The sequence below is a fragment of the Astatotilapia calliptera genome, chromosome 10, assembly GCF_964374335.1.
Source record: "Astatotilapia calliptera chromosome 10, fAstCal68.1, whole genome shotgun sequence".
Classification (NCBI taxonomy): Eukaryota; Metazoa; Chordata; class Actinopteri; order Cichliformes; family Cichlidae; genus Astatotilapia; species Astatotilapia calliptera.
The window spans coordinates 1,741,908-1,763,927 of NC_137431.1; the positions used below are offsets into that span (position 1 = coordinate 1,741,908).

Below are 22,020 nucleotides of genomic sequence, written 5' to 3' on the forward strand. Positions count from 1 at the left end.
CCGTGTTCTCATAAAGCCAGCAGAAATGTAATTGTCTGACAGCAAACAGGAGGCTTCTTCTGCATGACGGCTGTCGGAACCAGTTGCAGTCACTGCCATTTCTGTAACTCCAGTAAAAAACACTGGTACATGATGTCACACCAAAACAGAGCAGATGGGGCAGTGTTCTTCTCTCACCCTGTTCACACACAATCGCAATCATCAGTTAGACTGCTACTTTATGAAGATCTTTACATTAAACACTAGGAGTCACTGCGTTTTTTATCCCCTATCCAGGGTGATGTCTACGTCTAAATGGCCACTCAAGGTTTCCGAAGAACGCGTGCAGATGTATCGAGCCAGGAGGAACCAGCATCTTGCTGCTGCTGTAACAGATGGAGATCACGAGCCTGAGGTCGACCCCTACGCCTTTGAGGAAGGAGATGTCAAGTTCACATTTTCCAACAAGAAGGATAAGTCAGGCGGGGAGCGGGAGCCAGGAAAGAAACACAAGGTAAGGCCAGCCAAGTGGAGGAGCGAGGAATGCTCCTCAGCTGTTAGCAGGATATTCATACGGCTTTACTGCGCGCTGTAATGGATGCATTATGCCGACCTTGCTGTAAAAATGGCCCCTTTTGCTTATTGTTCTTCTGACAAGAACATCAGACAGTAAGCTGTAAGCTCTGCCTGCTCTCTATTACATTTTCTCCTATATGTCCATTACTTTATTTAGATGCATTCAGAATAGATTTTGCAACATTTTCAGAACTGAAAAAGTGTCACTTTCTGTGAATGCAAAATTACCTTTTGCACAAGTCACCCACAAGGTACGCTGCAAACCAGCTCTGCCATGTGCCATTTATTGGATGGTCTTCATTCTCTGATTTAGATCAAATTGCTTATTTGTGTAACAGTAATCTTTACAGTTATAATTGTAACTGTTGCAATCTAGATCTAAAATAGAACCGCTAACTGTGACCAGCACAGTATCCACAACATCCTGTTATTATCATTTACTCACTTTCTTGTCTCCATATTTGTGTCTTGAGCTCTGTTTGCACAGGACAGGGACACTGACAGCACGTTGTACTAATAGTTTGTAAGGTGAAAATGCAGAGGGGAATGATCATGTCCTGAACATCGTTATGATTTTGGTGTTTTTCTTTTTTTGTCGTTGTTGTCTTCACTACATTTCCCATCAGTCTCTTTTCCTTTGTGAGATTTATGGCTGCTGTGCTGGTGAAAAAATGAAAGTTTACACTTACAAAGTCAGGTGGGCACAGACTGGAGATCTATTCACAGATAAAGCGTAAATGATTATGGGAGATGAGATGGGTAGTAGGGCTGCACGATTTAGCATAAAATGAGAATCACGATTTTTTGGCTTAGAATTGAGATCACGATTCTCTCACGATTCTCTTTTCCAGTATAAATATTTATTGCACTTATTAACTGCACATCAACTTCATAACAGTTGAGACTGAACATAAAAACAATAAATAAACATAAAAATAACAAATGTCTCACGTTTTGTTGTTGTCCTGCTTGAAATTCCGTCTCCACCGTTGCTCGACGCTGCGTGTATAGAGCAGGTAGTGCAACAATAGAAAAATAGTTGCGGGACGGCACTGTGTAGCGTTTGTCTAGGGTGTTGATCATTTTCCTAAATCCCTCGTTTTGCACAGTGTTGATGGAGCCATATCTTTGGTCAGGTGATAAGTGATAGCCTCCGTAATTTCTTTGTGCCTGCGGGAGGTCGACGGGTATAGGGAAGCGCTGTATAAGGTTCCCGTTATTGATGTTTGGGTGGTTGACCGGGACGGATTTTCTCCTGTCACTTTCTCGTCATCCCTGACGTGCTCTCCGTTGTTGTTTCCCTGCTAATTTTAGCATCACACGGCACAGCTTCTGTATCACGTGGTATAAGGCTCCGCCCTTGTCATTTGTTGAGCAGGAAGAGTGAGCGCTTGTTTTCATGCAGAGTACGTCCCGGATCAAAATGCGGTACAGTCGTCGTCGTCTTTTTTTTTTTTTTTTTTAATCGTTGTCATTTAGAAATGAGATCGCACATAAGTATGAATCGAGATCGCGATTTTCTAACGATTAATCGTGCAGCCCTAATGGGTAGCGTGCACTCTTTTCACAGGCCCAGCTTATTTAGCACAATATTATGTCTGCAGCTTGTAGTTGTTTAGCGCCAAATTTCAGACTTTGCTTATCTCCGTGAAAGTGTCGCAAAACACACAAATGTTGCTGGTAGTTTGTAAATCCCATGAAGTCTCCCAGTCGCACTGATCCCATGTAAAAAGGACTTGTTCCAAAAAAGAAAATTCCTTGTTGGTTTTAATATAAATTCATTTTATTCTAAACAACTTGTAACTGCAGCTTTAATATAAATGAGGAGTAAAAACTGCATGAAGTGACATTAAATATAAATAGTCGAGGCATGTTTGAGGATTAAATGTGCTTAGCTGCTTTCCTCTGATCATCATAATGATTATAAACCTGAGTCAGCAGATATTCCTGTCAAAGGCAGATTATCACGTGAGACTTTTATCGTGATTTATCTGTGGATTTGTCACCTTGAAGTCCAGCTAGTTTTAATGCTGGTTTACCTGCTTAGAAAACAGCTGTGCGAGGCGGTTTGGCTGCTTTTAGTTGCTCTTGTAGCCGCAGTCCATCGGCTATATTACAGAAAGCTGCAGTAACAGTTTGAAGAAGGCGTGTTGGTGCGAAGCCTTTTTGAGCATCACCGCTTTATTCCAAGCCGTCTTTCACTTAGTTGCCTGGGGTGAAAAAGGGACAAGAGGGCTGATTTTAAGATCCGGGAGCAGGCGAGTTAGAAAATAGGCCATCCGCATCCTCAGCAACGCTGCACTAAAAATAACAGGGCAACCACTTTCTGCATGCATCCGCTTTCACTGCCAAAGTCTAAATGAGCAGGAAACCATTCCTGAATCACTATTGTTGTTTGCGCCCAAAGGAACACCAAATAGTTAGCCTCTCCAATTTCCTTTGAGTTGTTGTGTTTTTCCTATTTGATCTGCCCTCTTCCTCCTTCCCCTCCTCGCTGTGTTCTCCTGCTCTGCTTCCGCCTCTGCGGCTTTTAGCTTCGGTTCCAGAGAAGGGCCACCTGTTGGCTGGTACGATTTTGAAAGGGAGATTCGATGTTTGTGTCCCCGTCCCCAGCGGGACGTCACAGTGCCACAAACCCGACTCACTGAAGCGTTGAGCCTTAAAAAGCGCACTCAACTATTTTCCTTCTCTTCTGTCTGGTTACGACCCCGCTGCACGCCCCCGATGTGTGCAGAAATGTGAGGGTGAAGGCAGCTCTCGGTGGAGTGAAGTCTCTTAAGAGCACTGTGTGCAGTGGAGCTCTCCCTCTGTCTGTCTGCTTTACTTTGTGTGTGCACATCCACCACATGCTCTGCGTGTGAGCGTGCACTGGTTATTTCTTAAACTAATAATTTTGTTGTCTTTCGGTTTGTTTTTGTTGTTGTTTTTTCCCCTTGAGTCATTCATCGTTGTAGCTGCAATGAATTTCACCTCCTACCTCAAATCAAATCACTTTTATTGTCACATCACATGTGCAGGTACATTGGTACAGCACATGTTAGTGAAATTCTTGTGTGCGAGCTTCACAAGCAACAGAGTTGTGCAAAATACAATAATGTAAACAAGCAAAATACAAGAATGGCTACATCTGAAACTAATAAATATATGTACAATATATAATAGTATATGCATTTCTGGATGTGTATACTAAATATTTTTCTGTGTGTGTGTGTGTGTGTGTGTGTACACATATTTTACAAATTAAATAGAGTAAACAATAAATAAAATACATAAAAATATAAAGAGTTGAGACATGTGCAAAACAGTGGCATTACTGTACAGTATGGAGTGCCACATATTTAATCTAAACCTTCAGAATCTGCCTGTGAAGGTTAACTTTACTGTGTCAAATTAAATCTTAATGTGAGATTAAGTCATTATTTTAATAACGCTTATTTGTCGAGTCAGACATATTTACTGCTCATCAGACTATTAAATCACTTACTGGCGACTCGTCTTGTGAGACGGAGAAGAAAGCTGGGCTGCTTTCGAGTCTTTTGCCAGATGCTAACACACCTTCCCACCCAAGGCTACGCTATTGATAAGGGGTTAAGGTGTCTTTGCCGCCTATAGATTGCAGCCTTGGTGGGGATGTTGTGCGCTGCCCTGGATTGGGCCTCTAAGGGAGACAGATTAAAGCCTGCGTTACTCAGAGAAAACCCTGGAGCGTAATGAAATCAATGGCCGGGACATAACATTGCTGTTCCCCTCTCAAACTGCTCAGCACACAGTGTACACACAACACGCCACAAGAGCACGCTGGCACAGAAGGCCAGGCCTCCCAGATATCGATGTCTGTGTAGGAGCCTAACAGGCCATTCCTTGGATCGTGATTTCACTCTGGGCTGCACTGGAAATCTTATTTGCCTCAGCAGACACGAGAATCTACTGCTCCCCGTTTGTCTGCCTCTCTCACTGTACTTTTGTTATTGATAGGTTGAATTATTTTGCACATTGATTGGATAAGGTAGCATGTGGCTTTTGAAATGGTTCTCTTTGTGTTTTTGTAGTTCATCAACTTTATTTGTACATTTTCTGAATCACAGTTTTGGGCTTAAAAGATTTGACACGCCTATAACCATGCAGTTGTGTGAGAATTTCATTGATATCGGTGCAATTTAATTTGAGAATATTGTTTAATGAAGCTATGAAACAGCGTGTCAGTAACAGTTCAGTGTTTGTGTTGTTCTAAGCAGCCAATCTCTTTTCTCTCTCACAGGGTGAGGATGGAGGGACCGGCCCATCAGATGGTAAGCAGCCTGTTTCCAGCATCACCCCAACACACTCAGTTGTACTGTTGCTCTCAGAAGACCGACATAGTAACTCCAGCGTTTTTCATTTTAGTATTCAGATGGATTTTGGCGAGCCACCACAGTGACTGAAACCTGTTAGCTACATTTCCAATATGTCAATAGAAATTAATTTACCAAATAAGTAACATTCATTCTCAATTACTTTTAATTTAAATCTCATATAACAGATTTGTCATGCTGAAAGCATTTCACTAATTGAATTTTTGGAGAATTCTAACGAAACGATCACAGCTCAGAGCAACGTTGCTGCCTTCAGTGGATTCTCAAACAGCCGCCGTCTACTTGTGGAAAGAGAGAAGTATTTACAGCAGTGTTTGTGTGCGCAGACCCTCAGCGTGCAGCGCCTCACAACCGCGTGACTTCCACCAGCCTCATCCACGAGACGGACCTGGTGGTGTCCATCAACGACCTGGACAACCTCTTCAACTCAGATGAGGATGAGCTGGCGGTCAGTAGAGATCTTGAGTGTGGTTTTGTGTGTGTTTCACTTTTGTGCCAGAGCAGTGGTACCTCTGGTATTTACAAGCCATTTGTGTGTGACTAATACCAGGAATGAATTAATAGCTATATTTACTGACTCAAAAATACCGACTTAATCAGGTGTTTTATTCTTTTTCGTCCCTCTCCCTCCTACAGCCGGGTTCCAGGCGACCGGTGAATGGAACGGACGGGATATTTGGCAACAAGGAAAACAAATCATCCATCTTGGATCCTGTACCCTGTATGTATCGCTCAGTCTCCCACCACTGTCTCTCTTGTGCCATGCCTCCCTAGGCTCCAAACACAGATGTAGAATCAGATTGGTCGCACCTGTGAGGCCCCTGAAAATTAAGAATTATACACTGAGGTTTTGCCAGAAGCCACCTGAGACATAAACACAGTATTCCCCACGCCTGGTATTCAGCTGAGGTTAAAGGTTTCATATCCTTTAATCCACTAAATGAAGTTCATGTTTTACAGCTCAAACACAGTTGTTGCTCAGACTGGATTTGGCCACCTAGTGGTGAAAAGTGTGACTGTTCGCTACCAGACAGCTTAGAAACCTGCTGCTGCTGGAAGTTATTGGTTTGTTAGTCTGAGGTCAGCTGCAGCTGAGATTTTCTAAGCAACAAAAACAAAATATGTTTCTGTTGCTTAGTGTTGGTTGGAGCACTGGGACACTAGAGCCTTTTAAAGATGCTGTATATTTCACTGTGAGGAAAATTGGTCTCAGATCAACCGTTGTCTTTAGTTTTATGTACAGCCCAGGGCCGTGGCCTTTACTTTAAATTGTGTGTGGTCTCCCAGATGCATCTCACAATAGCAAAAGTAGTTAGTTGTTGGATATTCCCTCAGCATACTGTGGCCATCTATTTATTTAACCAGGATTCTGCTGCAGACTTATCTTTATGTAAATGCGAGACATGTAAAAAGGAGCTGCTGGTTTCACTATCATCTACCTTTGCAACAGCTGAGTTTCAACAGCCCAGCTGAATTCTGAAAATAGTCTTGCATTGAATACCTAATGCAAATGCAAACTTTTCCTCACATGAGGGTGATAGTCCTGTTAGAGGAATGTAAGGAATTAGACATTCATTGGTTTGGTAGTCACATAGCTATAGCTGCCTGTAGCACCACCATGGCTGTCATATTTGATTACAGAAACATAAAACATGCATCAGCAGGCAGAACGCTTAGTAACACTTAAAGCTAAAATTGAAACATTTTTTGTGAAGCTATTTCCGTAGTTACTATCTTACTAAATGGTTTGTGAAGTGCGGTTTAAACATAGGATACAGACCTATAATTACTTGTATCCCCAGTGTAAGCTGTGTGATAACAGCAGTAGTCTTGCAATAGACGTTTGCCTTAAACCTCCTGCATTTGTTCCTCTTCAGACACGTTATAGCCTCAGTCTGACCTTCATCGTTACCCTCTGGTTCTTCTATTCTAGGTTCAGATCATCTAATCCAGATGTTTCCCACGCCTCCCTCCCTGGAGCAGCACATCATGGGATACTCACCTATGAACATGTGCAGCAAGGAGTACTGCACCATGGATCCCAGCACGGGCATGACAACAGTGGAAGGCCCTTCAACTCTAGGAGGGCACTTCAAGATTGAGGTGGAGGAGAGCTTCTGTAGCCCTAAGCCATCTGAGATCAAGGTGGGTGTGAGACTTACAGCTGACTGACTCTGTAGGGAGGATTTACTGCCAGAAACTGTAGATGTCAAAGCTGGTGATTATTGGTGGATTTGGTTTTTAAAACAGATTCGGAATCAAGGGCCCATACCACAATGCAATCTGCTGGATACCAAGAGCAAGAACAGCAATCTTTTGTTGTGATGCACAGAATTTAGAATTTCTTGTCTGTCGTGCTTCAGAGGTCTCTTCTTGTAGGGTGATCTAAACGTGCAAAAACATCTACTAGAAAATAAGGAAAAATGATCTTTTTTAACAAAAATGTAACTGGCCCAGTATCAAAGTAATCTAGTGATGCAAATATTGCCAACGGGATCTGGCCAGCACCAGTATGTCCTGCCTGTGCATGCATCTGATTTCATTTTCTGCAGCACGTCCAAACAGAACATGCAAACTGTCAATACAATAACTGTGTATCAGGTAATATCTGAATGTGAAAAGAAGCTGCCGCAGGATTTGTTTGGGATGCTTGTCATTCATCTTTTGGGTGTTTGTTTGTGGCTACCCCGCCCCCAAAGGACCAGACACAGTGATGCCTTATTTTCTGTCCATTTTGCAGGACTATTCTTTTGTGTACAAGCCAGAGCTGTGTCAGCTATTTGTAGGCTGCTCCATGTTTGCCCCGCTGAAGACATTGCCCAGTCAGTGTCTCCCACCTATCAAAGTACCAGAGGACTGCATCTACCGACCCAGCTGGACCATGGGCAGGGACATGCTCAACCCCGTGCCTGTGATGACCTACCTTAACAAGGACAGGTATGCTGCTCTGTTTCTGTGATATTATTTGGATGTTTACCTTCAGGTGTGACTCTGTAGGTCTTTTTTTCTCTCTGTCTTTTGACAGTCAGTTGAACTAATTCAGATATGTCAGCCTGTTTGAAAGAATTGTTCTGATTCAGGGCTCTAGTTGAGTGTGGTGTGCGAGGAAGTGTGTACCCTGCTCTCTGTCTGTCCACACAGCCTCTGGTCTATCCCTGGACACCACCTTAGCAGTCAGCTCAATTTCCCATGCATGGCTGCCTCAGGCGGAGCAGGGATCCGAGTGTAAAATGCCTTCTTGGTTGAAGGCGAGGATTATAACCGCAGTGGTGAGATGGGCCCCCACAGCGGCTCCATGCCACCTAGCTGCTCATAGCAGCGTGCCGGCTATAGTAGATCTGTCAGTGCTGCTGTTGGCTACACACATGCAGCTCTGCTATTTTCCACACAAACATGGAAACTTATTTCTGACCGTTTGGTTTTTCTGCCTTTCTTCGGTCGACCCTCACATTAGCTTTGTGTTTGCTGATTGCTATCTAGGCTCTGTTGCTCCTCTTGTACAATGATGCACTTCTTATTTCAGTATTAACCAGTGTTACTTTACTTTGTGTGTTTGACTAATACATGCATATTGATAAACTGCATAACAAACCATGTAATTTTCTATAAATAATAAAAACCCTTTAAAGCAAATGACTGAACTGGACCAAACGCTAGTTGTTAAAGATACGAGACGCGTTGCTTTTTACTTACAGGAAGTGCTCTTTCTCAGCTGGAAAGGTTGACTGATTTTTTTTTTAAATTGTTTTTTCCACAAGAAGTCATTTTTTTAAAAGCAGAACTAATTGCATCTGCGGGGTTATACTGTCGCCTGATGATGCAGATCATTTAAGAACATTTCTCTCTCGAGTACACTGGAGCATGACTGCAGATGTAGAGCATAACAAGCAAAGAAGGTGGTCAGTGTTTTTGGTTTAAATATTTGAATAACTGTAACATTAGTAAGGTTTTGGTTTAAGTTATTGGAACGCTAAGTTGAGCCTGAGTGGGTAGACAGAGGTGTCTATAAGCACTTTGTATATTGTTGCTATGGTGCTGCCTTGCCATCTGCATCCCATGGCGACTGTGTCCCGGCTGGAGAGTGTTGTGCTGGGACTTCCTTCTAATGGGTCTGCGCCAGGAGCTGTTCCCCCGACATGCAGCTAGGGACACGATGTGCTCACCCACCCCCACCCTTCTCTGGCTCTCTCACACACTCTGTCTCCCTCTGCTTCCTCACAGTTGCTTGCAAACCCAAAAATGTCCTCACCTCAGAGGGACGCTTGCTGAAATGTTTATTGAATGTCTTCTCCCTCTGCTGCCTTTTTTTGTTTCGCAGTCTCTCCCTTCTGCATTCGTGTTCCCTCATGTGTAAACATGTGTCTGAACCCACTCTGCGTTCCTTATTGTACTGCCTTATTACTCAAATTGTCTTCGCAAATTCAGCAAGACAGGTGGATGGCAGTATGCTGTTATCTCAAGCGGTGTACTGAATGTTACTGATCTGGCACCCAAGAAGAACCATGTTTTGCATACAACTGTGTGGTGTCTCCCATATCTTTGCACCGCAGTTAGACCCTCTGTCCAGGGGACTCGTGTACGTGAGACGGATCTAATTTGTGTTCTTTAATTTCTCTGCGTTTCTCAGTAACATCCCCAGTGTGGGCAGCACCATGGACCAAGAGTACACCCCTCAAACCCAGACGCCTTTCATGATCAACAGCGCTCCACCAAGTAACAGTGGTGGCACCGGCATCCTGCCCTCACCCGCCACCCCCCGCTTCTCCGCCCCTACCCCACGTACGCCTCGCACCCCCCGCACGCCACGTGGCCCCTCCAGCGTCCAGGGTTCAATCAAGTACGAGAATTCTGACCTCTGCTCCCCAGCGGCGTCAACCCCCTCCACCTGCCGACCGCTGAATTCGGTGGAGCCGGCCACGGTACCCTCCATCCCCGAGGCCCACAGCCTCTACGTCACCCTCATCCTCTCCGAGACGGTCATGAACCTCTTCAAGGACTGCAACTTTGACAGCTGCTGCATCTGCGAGTGCAACATGAACATCAAAGGAGCGGATGCGGGCGTGTACCTGAGCGACCCGGTCAGCGAGGCCCAGAAACTTTGCAACTGTGGCTTCAGCGCCGTGGTCAACAGGCGCTATGGGAACGGCTCGGGCCTCTTCCTGGAGGACGAGCTGGACATCATCGGCCGCGGCACGGACATCAGCAGAGAGGCAGAGAAGCGCTTCGAGGAGCTGCGGCTTTCCTCGCTGGAGAGAAATGGAGCCGGGAGAAGCGACCATATCTCGGACGAGCTGATTCTGCTCCTGCAGGATCAGTGCACAAACCCCTTTTCACCCATTTCAGTTCTGGAGCATGACGCAGTGACTCGGGGGCCAGGCGGGGCTCCTATACCCCCATGTGTACGGGTAGAGGAGAGGGACTACCGCAGCGACTGCTACATGGCCATGGAGCACGGCAGGCAGTTCATGGACAACATGTCGGGTGGCAAGGTGGACGAGGCGCTGGTCAAGAGCACCTGTCTGCACAACTGGGCCAAACAAAATGGTGAGGACGTAACGCCTTCAAGAACCTGCTTTTTTAATAGTTTTTGTTTTGAGAAACAAAATAATTGTTCTTTAAACACCATGTTTAAAGTCCATGGTTTGTTTCCCCCCCCGTAATGTTGGTGTTGTGATGAATCTCTGTCTCCTGTGTTCACCTGTCCTCCAGCAGTGGACGTGAGTGCGCTGTGCTCTCAGGATGTGCTGCGGGTGCTGATGTCCCTGCAGCCCGTACTCCAGGATGCAATCCAGAAGAAAAGGACGGTGCGATCATGGGGCGTTCAGGGTCCCCTCACCTGGCAGCAGTTCCACAAGATGGCTGGACGGGGCTCTTACGGTAAATCCCGTGTTAAACTCTGAGACCTCGCTGCTATTCACGCGACGCTATTAGCGATTGACTGTTTTCGTTTCCTGATACAGAAGATGAAGAGGTGTCAGACTGAGTAAAATCCCTGAATCTTGCTTGTCTGAGTGCAAAAGTGCTAACTGAAAAGAATTGCCGGTCAGATCCTTAGTTTGTAGCATAAGGATGATTAAGAAACGTTGTGGATGACGTTTGAATCTCGAGGGAGCAAAGCTCTGGAGACTGTCACATCAGTAGTGGGTGAAGCCCCTCTGCTGTGGTTCTGCTGGGAGGAGCTGTCACGTTGCTGGGTGACCTCACAGTGAAAGTTTGAATGTGACAGCTTACCAGTTAACTATTTTCACTCTTTGGTTTATTTCTTGTTGCTTTCGGCTTCTTTCCACCCACGCTTGGTTTTACCTTCACTCTTCTCCTGTTTCCCATCACCTCCACAGGCACAGACGAGTCCCCGGAGCCTCTACCCATCCCCACCTTCTTAGTGGGTTATGAGTATGACTTTGTGGTACTGTCTCCATTTGGTCTGCCCTACTGGGAGAAGCTGTTGCTGGATCCCTTCGGCTCCCAGCGGGACATCGGCTATCTGGTTGTTTGTCCTGACAACGAGGCTCTGCTCAGTGGTGCCAAGACCTTCTTCAGAGACCTCACCGCTGTTTATGAGGTAAGGATTAAATGTCCATACGATGCCCCTTTAGTTTGTCACCACACAACAACTACTCTCAGCACTTTCTTTAGCTAAATCAAACTAATGAAAGTAAATCTATGTATCATACTCTGTTTTTCACACGCCGCCATTATCCATTTTCCTCCAGTCATGTCGTCTGGGACAGCACCGGCCCATTTCCAAAGGCTACGCTGATGGCATCGTCCTTGTTGGTGGCAACGGAGCCAAGACCCCCGTGGATCAGCCAGTCAGTGATTGGTTCCTCAAGGCTGCCAGCAGCAACAGTGACACCTTCGCTAAGCTCAAACTCTATGCACAAGTGTGCCGCCACAACCTCGGTACGTTACGCTGACATTTCCTACCACGTGCTTGATTCTGTGTGGCTGCTGGTTGTTCTGGTGGATAATATGGTTCATTCAGCTCTTTGGTGCTGAATTTCCACCTTTTAACACCTCTTGATGTAGTTATTAATATATTGCTATGTGATAAAAAGGCTGGCTGGAGAACCTTGACTGCTTGAAAGCGAGCAGAGCTTCCAAAGAAGCGTGATCAGAGTAGGAGGATGTTGAAAAGTAGTAAATGGAGTATCATTTTTTATTTTCAGTCTGCTTTATCTTATTGATAAAAGTCCAACGATGTGCGCTCTTCTTTCCTGTGTTGTTTCTCGATGCAGCTCCATACCTCGCATCACAGGCATTAGACAGCTCTCTCCTTACGCAGCCCAGCCCCACACCCTCATCCAACCAGTCATCATCCACACAACTATCTAACTCCACCTCCAGCACAGCCAGCCAGCAGGCTTCAGTGAACGCCGCTGGCTCCACTGTTCCCAGCAGCAGCGGGCCCTCCAACAGCTCTGCGCCCTCCAACAACCTCGTGACATCGTCAGGCCAGACCGGCAGCACGATACCTGCCAAGCCCGGCTCCTTTCCCCCCTTTGGGAGCATGGGCGGCCAGGGCCAGGGAGGCGGCCCCCAGAGTGGACAGCTGGGACAGCAGGCTGGTACCCAGAATACCGGTGCCTCGGGGGACAACTCCAGCAGCCAAGCCCAGGGGCCCACAGAGCCCCCCGAGAGGTATTGTCAGAACACAAAAGCCCTCATACATCCAACAGAAAAGTATTAATACTAAACACTTTCATGCACAAAAATAAAGTTTAGCATTTATGATCTAAAGCGAATAAGTTGGCTGAGCGTAAAATGAGTCCTTGTATTTTCTGTAGCACTTTGGAGCGAGAGAAGGTGGGAGTGCCCACGGATGGGGAGTCCCACGCTGTCACGTACCCACCTGCCATCGTTGTTTACATTGTGGACCCCTTTAGCTACGAGGAGGCGGACAGGGGCGCGGGGCCAGTGCCCGCACAATCCAGCGTGTGGACGCTGGGTCTGCTACGCTGCTACCTTGAGATGCTTCAGTCGCTGCCTCCACACATCCGCAATTCTGTTTCTGTACAAGTAAGTAGATTTCAAAGGAGAGGTCCTGCATGTTGTTTTGATTTCATTCTCATCGTGGGAACTGCAGTGTTGTTCCACAACCATAACATGTGTGCTACTTCCCACTTTTCATGTTGCATGTAAAGAAGCATTGGTAAAGAGTTTAGAGTTTGGTTACCTGTCATTTTAAAAACTTTGTGTCCCTTTCGTTCTCTTCTGTTAAACCTCAGATTATCCCATGCCAGTACCTGCTTCAGCCAGTGCGAGGTGAAGACCGTCATATCTACGCCCAGCACCTCAAATCGCTCGCATTCTCAGTGTTCACTCAGTGCAGACGGCCACTGCCCGCCTCCACCAACGTCAAATCACTGACCGGCTTCGGCCCGGGCTTGGCCATAGACACTGCACTGAAGAGCCCGGAGGTAAATGCAGCAAAAGCCAGGTTGTAGGCGTTGTCAAACTCACAGTGCTCTCTTTTGGTCCTGTGAGTTAGTGTTATTGTCCGGGTATCCTCCTTTCTCTGATCGATCGAGAGCAAAGAGAGGGTGGCACTCCGACCCCAGCAGCAGTGTTTCAGGCCAAACATGAACCTGACCTGATGTGGTCCAGCCTCGAGCCCCAGCTGTGTTGAGTGTGCAACCAGAAAGAAATAGTTTTCAGACTTAACCATCCCCAGAGGGTTTTTTTTTTTGAAACTGGAACCGGACCAAAGGAACTTGTAACCCTCTGCTCCTCCAGAGTTTTCTTTCCATTATGTGCTTGGCTAGCTCCCTGAGACCTTCATAATGGGATCTTGACTCCCAGTTTAGACAAAGGGGTGCTTTAGATCAGGACCTAATTCAGCTGACTTCCTTCCTCACAGCAATGCTACCTTTTCCTTTTATACACTGGAAAGCCTTGAAGTACCTTGGAGAAACAACTGGGATATGGGTGGGACAATGGGACAGACACATTAGCATATTTATCCATAAATAATATGGGAAGTCAGCCAAGACAGAAGAGATCTAGTATTTATCCTTTGGTGCAGAAGAGGTGAAACATAAATCCTGAATCTTTTTTTCCATCTGCAGAGGCCAGAGTGTCTGCGTCTGTACACGCCGCCGTTCATCCTCGCACCTGTGAAGGACAAGCAGACAGAGCTGGGGGAGACGTTTGGAGAGGCCTCGCAGAAGTACAACGTGCTATTTGTAGGTTACTGTTTGTCCCACGACCAACGGTGGCTTCTGGCTACCTGCACTGACCTGTATGGGGAACTGCTGGAGACCTGCATCATCAACATAGATGTACCCCACAGGTAGGACTGCATCAGCGTTACAAACCTGCCATCTTCACAGTTTGGACCGTGGCATGTTTTTATGAAACAAAACCTGGCTGTTTAATATTACTCTACACAAGTGTTTAACCTCGATGTCACTCAGGGTGTCTGCTTCATATCTAATCTGCACGACGCTTAGCACTCAAATTTAGACAACAGGCAAGAGGTTCATCTTAGAGCTGGGCGATATATCGAGTTTTTAAAACATATCGATATATTTTTATACGAGATATAAGATGTGACAATATCCTTTATATCGATATAGTCTATGTTACGTTATAACTATAGTTGTGGAGCCGCAAGTTTGCCTCTCTTTCGTCCACTTTTGTCTCTACGCAACGTTACTCCGCCTCGCCTTCACTGAAGACAACTCCCCCTCCTCCCCCATTGCTTCACGTGCAGGCAGCGACAAGACGGACACGGCAAATCTCCGTTAACGAGTTACTGCACATCGACCCGTGCGTGGGGCTGGACGGCGTCAACGTGTTAACGAGCTAAACATGCTAACCCTAAAATCCTTGCATTTTCTCAAAAGTTGACAGCGCACCTTATGTATGAATTCTGGTTGTGTTTGATGGCCGTGAACCGATTTTATGTGGAACACGGCGCTCAGCAATCTGTCAAAAATGTTTTATTACGACTTTGGTAAGCTACGGAGCTGCACCGCTTGATGGATTGTCGGAGCATTACGGCTACCGAGGAGCCTTCGCGGAGTGATACGTACTGTGCTTCAACGTAATATTACCCTACTGTGTATAAGGACCATAAATGGCACCTGTTCAGAGACGTGGTTACGAAGAGGATTTCAAACTCAATGCTGTCAGTCACAGAGTAGAAGTTGGGAACAGAGCAGCTGTGAAATCTGTCTTTGTTACTATGCTCAGCGTCTTTTAGTTTACATTTTGACTGCACAATTGTGAGCTTTTTGTTATGCACAAAAACAACATTGTTTTCTTTTATTTATGGAGCATTATTATTTAATAAATGCTCATAATTTATTTTTGAGTAAATTTTATGTACATCTGCTCTATGTTAATAAAAGTGCCTGTGTGACATCTGGGACACAGCTTTGACTAAGAACTCTCTTTTTGTTCTTACTTTATGGCTTTTAAAAAAAAATATCGAGATATATATCTTATATCGCCGTCCAGGTAAAAAATATCGAGATATGAATTTTGGGTCATATCGCCCAGCCCTAGTTCAGCTTATCCTGCATTGAACCCCTGCTGAGTGGCTAACGCGAGGTTTTGACGTGTTTGTGCTGTGTGTGTTCTGCAGGGCACGGAGGAAAAAGGGGTCAGTTCGGCGTCTTGGCTTACAGAAACTGTGGGATTGGTGTTTGGGACTCGTGCAGATGACATCCCTTCCCTGGAGGGTGGTGATTGGCCGACTAGGCAGGATCGGGCACGGAGAGTTGAAAGGTAAGGAGGACAGTCGTGCTGATTCATTCATTCATTTATTTATTTATTTTTAAAGTTTGCCGAGGCCAAAAACCAGATTGTCGAGCACTGAAGTGTTTTCGTACCAGTGTACGATTCACTCAGTCTCCCCTTTGTCTCGCCTCTGTGTCCCAGACTGGAGCATTCTGTTGAACAGGAGAAACCTGCAGTCGCTGAGTCGACGTCTGAAGGACATGTGCCGAATGTGTGGCATCTCTGCCTCGGACACCCCCAGCATCCTCAGCGTGTGCTTGGTTGCCATGGAGCCACAGGGATCCTTTATCATCATGCCAGGTACAACGTGTGCGCTTGACAAAGATTCTAAATAAACGTACTGATTTAATGTACACGTCGTATCTGAGTGACAGTACTTCACCCAGAGAGGCAACGCTGGTGTGTGTGTGTGTGTGTGTGTGTGTGTGTGTGTGTGTGTGTGTGTGTGTGTGTGTGTGTGTGTGTGGCATGATGGATGGTAGGAGCGTATCACAATGCCCCCCCCTTCCCTTCCCCGTCCAGGGCGGATTGATGGCAGGGAAGATCGTGTACCTTTCGCTCATAAAGCACTACCTCTCAGATACTCATTGATCTCAATGCAGTGTGATGGAGAGCCAGATCAATGGGTTTATTTTGGGAAACGAGTAGGGGGGGATTGTCAGTGCATCATGCTGGGATTCTGTTGAGCTATGCCAAGCTGAGGACATCTCCTTTCTAAAAACCCCTTCAAGCTGAAAGAGATTAGCGAGGCTGTGTTAGCCTCAGATGACTATGACTAAGGGGGTTGGCACTAAATGTAACAGCTGTTCTGACATTCAGAATCTACTTTCCTCCGTGGTGTGTATATATGTGAGGACGCTTTAAAATACGCTTTGAAAACCTAATACTGTGATTTTTAGCTGCAAAAATTAACACACATGAATATTTAATCAGTTAATTCTTTCAATTTTGAATGCCGTAGCTGTGTTAATCAGTTAAAGCTCTAACTCGGCTTTTCTGTTAACATAGTCACGATGGTGCGGTGAAATTAAATCACTTTTAACGATTGGGATGGGATGAATTTGCTCAGCGAGCACCAGTTTAATCACTTTACTTGTACTAGACAAAAGGATTGTGAATGGATTCTTGTTCATATTGTGTGTCTTCACTGACCCTTTCTCTCTCCTCTGTGCGTCCTCTCAGACTCGGTGTCGACGGGCTCGGTGTTTGGCCGCAGCACCACCTTAAACATGCAGACATCGCAGCTTAGCACGCCGCAGGACACTTCCTGCACCCACATCCTGGTCTTCCCCACCTCTGCCATCGTCCAGGTCGCCTGCTGCAATTACACCAACATCGACACCAACATCGACATTCTCAATCCCACCACTGGTCAGTCGTTCTCCTTTATCTGTCTTTCACTCAGCAGCTGTTTCTTGTTTGTTTGTCTCACAGCAACCCCCCCGTTCAGTGCAGTTTGTTTCCAAATCCTCCCTGTTTACTTTTCTAGTCTGTTAAGAATGAATAGTAGTCATGGTTGCATACATGCTTTCTGCATCTATGGCACCCTCAGGGGTCTTCAGCTCATTTCTTTTGCGAAAAATACATTTGTTGGCAGAAAAAGAAGCTATATTTACAGTCACAATTTGCATTACAGTAAGTGGCACACTCACCCTCCAATCGCAGATCCTATTGAGCTGTTCTCTTCTCCACAGATGGCTCTGATGCTATCGGGATCTTGGCCCTGCTCGACCAGGAGAACGATTTAGTGGATCCAGACATCATCAACATCTCACCTACCACCTCCCCGGTGCACTCCCCTGGCTCTCATTACCACCACGGAGGTGATGGCAGCAAGGTACAACATGTACATAACGCACACACACGCTGTGCAACATGACGCTTAGAAAGCAAAAAGTTTATCTCGAGTTTCCACCTCGTTGCAGGGTCAGAGTACCGATCGTATGGAGTCCCACGAAGAAGTTCCTAACCTCCTGCAGCAGCCTCTGGCACTCGGCTACTTCGTCTCCACGGCCAAAGCCGGCCCACTACCCGACTGGTTCTGGTCAGCCTGTCCGCAGGCTCAGAACCAGTGCCCACTCTTTCTCAAGGTACTACTTAAGGATACTCCTGCATCTTTACTGGGGCTGTTCAATATGATGATATACATCTGATGACGATATGAAAACATTGTTTCATGTCACGCTATCGTTTGTTTCGTGGTGTCGCAAAATAAACTATTTATGGCAATATTGTATTTTTATTTATTTTATTTTGAAGCAGCCATATTAATTTTTTTAAGTTCTCTCTTTCTCTTATATTTAAAATAACCACACTACGGACGGACAAGTCACTGTTTTTATGTGTTGTCATTAGCAACAACGACGGTAAACCCAGCGTCTGCTTGTTTATTTTCCACATAAACCTTTCACAATAAAGCTCAAGATGCTGTTGAGATTTTTCAAAATAAACTAAAATGATGACAAACAGAAGGACCAGTCAAAACAAATCCAGCACCTTATTCCTAAAGGAGGGGCTGCCTCTGTAGCACGGACATGGGTTGGTTATGAAAAGTCTGACACGAACCAGAAAACTGTAATTATGCAGGAAGCCGGCCCCCACCTCAGACTCCACACGACAAACGTCTTCTACCACCTACGCAGCGATCACGTGAAAGAGTGTGGAGAGAGTTTACAGACGAGAAGCAAAAAAGAGCCGTCAGGTGCTCCAAATAAGCCTCAGACTCAAACGTTAGAGCACGCTTTTCCCTGCAGCACGCCACCTAATAAATACAAAGAATACAGCGACCTTACAACTTATGTCTAAAATTTATCGTTTCATGCATCTGTCAAAACACTCGACTCCAGGTGCACGACACTCAGCTGGAAACTCTTCACGCAAGTAGAGCTGCCCGAGATTCACAGAATTTTCAGAAAGTGTAACATTTTTGTGATTTGTATTGTTGTCGGGCTGATAGATGTCTTATATCGGGATATGAGATGTTGGTCATATCGCACAGCCCTACTAGTGAATTTAAGGAGCCGTCCTGAACATTATCACCCAAAGCCCGACACCAGTGTCCTGTGTGGGTTGCAACCCTGACCTTTTTTCTTACCTGTCGGGTGTTCTACTAAAATGCACTGACACTTTTTTACGACAGAGCTCTGCGTGGCCGTTATAAACAGTGCTGGTTGTTAATCCCGGGCTCAGCTGATAGCTCTGACCGCTCTGGCATAGACTTGGTTCACCACCCCAATAAACCACAGCTATGTCGGAAATGCAGTAAATTTGTAAGGCTGGTGAAGAATGTTGCTGCTTGAGCAAGTGTGATTGAAGCCTTGTGCGTAATTGCACACAATCAAAGTGTGTTGTACTTAGAATAAGGTCGTTTTGTTTTGTTTGCCTTTTTATCCATTGCTTCTGGAATTGGCTGCAGACTCACTGCTGCTACCCTTCTGCTGTGAAAAGAGCTGTCATTATTTAAATGACATGTAATGAAAGGTTGATAACTTCATTATAATGCCTCTGACGCCACCTCTTCCCCCCGTGCTTCCTCTCAGGCCTCTTTGCACCTCCATGTGGCTTCAGTGCAATCAGATGAACTGCTGCACAGCAAACACTCCCACCCCCTCGACTCCAATCAGACCTCAGATGTACTCAGGTAAACAACACCAGCACACACTCTGCATCAGGTCGAGTGCACAAATTACTATTACCACCCTGCTGACTGTTTCCAGGGTGAGTTTTCTATTTGTAGCCGATTTCAGACTGACGCTGGTTTGTGCACAATGCTGGTAAAAGTTGCCGCATGTTTTAATGTTCATCGATTGAACGTTGAAGCGTAACCGTTTTGTATGCCTGTGTTCCTCGGCAGATTTGTGCTGGAGCAGTACAACGCCCTCTCCTGGCTGACATGTGACCCGGCTACGCAAGACCGACGATCGTGTCTACCAATTCACTTTGTGGTGCTCAACCAGATGTACAACTTCATCATGAACATGTTGTAAACATCAGGCTGTTACAGGAAGAAGGCGGCGGGGGGTCATAATGAGTGAAAACCAGTGTACGGAGCTGGATCCTGCACCAAGATGGGATCAGATGGTTTTCCAAGCCTAGCCAGTCCTTCTCCACCACGCCGCCCCCCCCCCCCCCCCCCCTCCCCTCCCCCGTGAGACTGGATATTCTGTCCCTGTGATTTAAAGACATGCACGTAGAGACAAGGGAATAAAAAAGAGGGGAAACTAGAAGCTGAATTGCATTCAATGAACGTGAAAGAATGACAGATTGGTTGTCATGATATGTAGCATGGCAGCACAGTCACTGGCCAGTCTGTATCGATGAGACAAGTTTATCTGTAAAATTATTGGAAGAAAAGGGACATATTTGATCAAGGAAAAAACCCAAGAATGGATCTTTGGTTTTAAGACATGAAATTCCTTTTTATTCCTTTGGATGTAATTGTATCCAAACAAAATGCCTGCATTTATCTTATTTATTGTAAGTTTTTAAATGTATAATTTGTCTTATTTCTTAACCTCTTTTATATATAAAAAATGGAGAAGGTTTATATCACCTTCCTGCTTTAAAGCAATTGGTCTAAGATATATGTAATCGTCTTAATAAAAACACCAGAGGAAAAAATCCCATAAAAATGAAAGTCCCAGTAGGTTGCTTTTAGAGTATTATTTTTTGTAATGGAGACAGAATATTTGTATTGTCACAATGTACAGAAGAATTAGAGTGGAGAACTATGTTTCATGCCTTTGAGCGTGAAGACCTTACAGCAAAGCTGTAGCTACAGAGGACTTGTACAGCAATGAACTTCACTGTGTTCAAATAAAGAGGTACATTGTTGTATATAGTATTTTATACCACACATTTAGACACAAAAACCAAACGGCAATATATATAAAATAATTCTATATGAATGCCATGCCAGCAGTCGGTGGTGTGGCTTCTGTTTTAGGAATAAAGTGCGTCAACTTATTTTCCTGTGCTTGTGTTTATTGCCTGGGGGAGGGGGCTGTGATGTGCAATTGGACAAGGACACCAATAGTGCAGCGGAGTGACAACTATTGGCATCTCTTGGAAGTAGCTGACCTCAGGTTTAATCTTATTTCTTTTTTTAATCCGTTTATTTTTCTTCGAGAAGAAAATGAAAGCAAGACCGTGAGAGAGACATGCAGTGTCCTTTTCAGCACATCCCTTTATTGTAGCGCGCCTCTCCGTACTCCCATTGGCTGAGGTCTGCCTCCTGGCACCACTTCTGATTGGTTATGGACACATTTAGACCAGTCCCATTTCAGTGTGAAAGTAAATGTGTGGTGTAAATGAACCTGTTATGGATGGCTGCCCGTTGGACATGCAAAGACAAACATGTTCTGTCTGGATGTTTCCTCCATCTACTGATGTTGCTCTTTATCTTTCATATTAGCCAGCGTCTGTTGGCTTGGAAAATTTGACCATTAAAATGTATTTGGTCTTATTTTGAGTGTAGATAAATACATTCAATATTTAATAAACCTATGAAAGTTTATTTTTCCATGTTTTCTTTTTTGGAAAATCATGGTTGTTTGCAGTAACCATCTGCGTCTAATATACAATATCTCTGCAAGCTTGTTACCACACTATTCACATGTGGGAAAAGGCATTGGAATAACCACGCAGAGCCATTTGAGTGGGATATTTTGCTTGTAAATGGCTGAGTTGCCCCTGGGTGGCATGTAGTAGCAGCTGGCAGTTCATTCTTTTGATAATTTTCTGCATTTCTTCTCGCTGTCAGCGACAGGGGGATAAACGGGTCCTGCTCTCCGTTTTCCTTCCTCACCAACTGCTGTCTGTATATTCTTCAAAATGTGGAATTTATACTGACACCAGAAACTGTTTGGGTAAGTACAAATCAAGATTAAATGGAGTTAGAAATGGGCAGGAATCTAAAAGCCCTAATATCTCATCATAAGCGGTATTTGCAAAACATTAGTGTAATCAAAATACTACATATTATTATTTTTTAACATTTCCACCAGTCTGGCATAAGCTAGAATAAACAGTTTCCATTGTTGTCTGTCCGTTATAACATAGTCAAACTATAAAAAATCAAAGCGTGTGTAATCTAGCTGTAACTATGAAAGAATCCCCATCATATACACGCGCCTATGATCAGAGAGCTCGCAGCACGCGCAGGCTGGAGTAGTCTTTGTTCGGTCATTGCTGCTTCACGGCACCGACGACATTGGTGCTTTTGCTTTCACAGTACCCACGGTGTTCCCTGTGGGTAACGATGAGATTTAGGGTATCTATAATGGAGTGAAAGTGCCAAACAACGGCAAAGACGTTTCCATAAACGTGCCGGTGTTGTGCCAAAAAGTGATTTCCAATGTTTCCGTGT

The 22,020-nt window shown here is 45.1% G+C and overlaps 1 protein-coding gene across 1 annotated transcript in view; it reads left to right on the plus strand.

Moving 5' to 3' along the window:
- med13a (mediator complex subunit 13a) overlaps nt 1-20,618 on the plus strand; it is a 70,720-nt gene extending 50,102 nt beyond the window's left edge. The window contains exons 10-30 of the mRNA XM_026183115.2: nt 277-493; nt 4,814-4,844; nt 5,234-5,355; nt 5,544-5,628; nt 6,841-7,052; nt 7,648-7,844; nt 9,535-10,451; nt 10,617-10,784; nt 11,246-11,469; nt 11,621-11,810; nt 12,146-12,548; nt 12,695-12,926; nt 13,136-13,327; nt 13,976-14,199; nt 15,499-15,641; nt 15,795-15,953; nt 16,836-17,024; nt 17,348-17,490; nt 17,579-17,743; nt 19,193-19,293; nt 19,507-20,618. Coding sequence (XP_026038900.1) covers nt 277-493; nt 4,814-4,844; nt 5,234-5,355; nt 5,544-5,628; nt 6,841-7,052; nt 7,648-7,844; nt 9,535-10,451; nt 10,617-10,784; nt 11,246-11,469; nt 11,621-11,810; nt 12,146-12,548; nt 12,695-12,926; nt 13,136-13,327; nt 13,976-14,199; nt 15,499-15,641; nt 15,795-15,953; nt 16,836-17,024; nt 17,348-17,490; nt 17,579-17,743; nt 19,193-19,293; nt 19,507-19,639 — 4,447 coding nt within the window. The 3' untranslated portion in view covers nt 19,640-20,618. The remainder of the gene's footprint in view (nt 1-276; nt 494-4,813; nt 4,845-5,233; nt 5,356-5,543; nt 5,629-6,840; nt 7,053-7,647; nt 7,845-9,534; nt 10,452-10,616; nt 10,785-11,245; nt 11,470-11,620; nt 11,811-12,145; nt 12,549-12,694; nt 12,927-13,135; nt 13,328-13,975; nt 14,200-15,498; nt 15,642-15,794; nt 15,954-16,835; nt 17,025-17,347; nt 17,491-17,578; nt 17,744-19,192; nt 19,294-19,506) is intronic.
- The last annotated feature ends 1,402 nt before the right edge of the window (nt 20,619-22,020 follow it).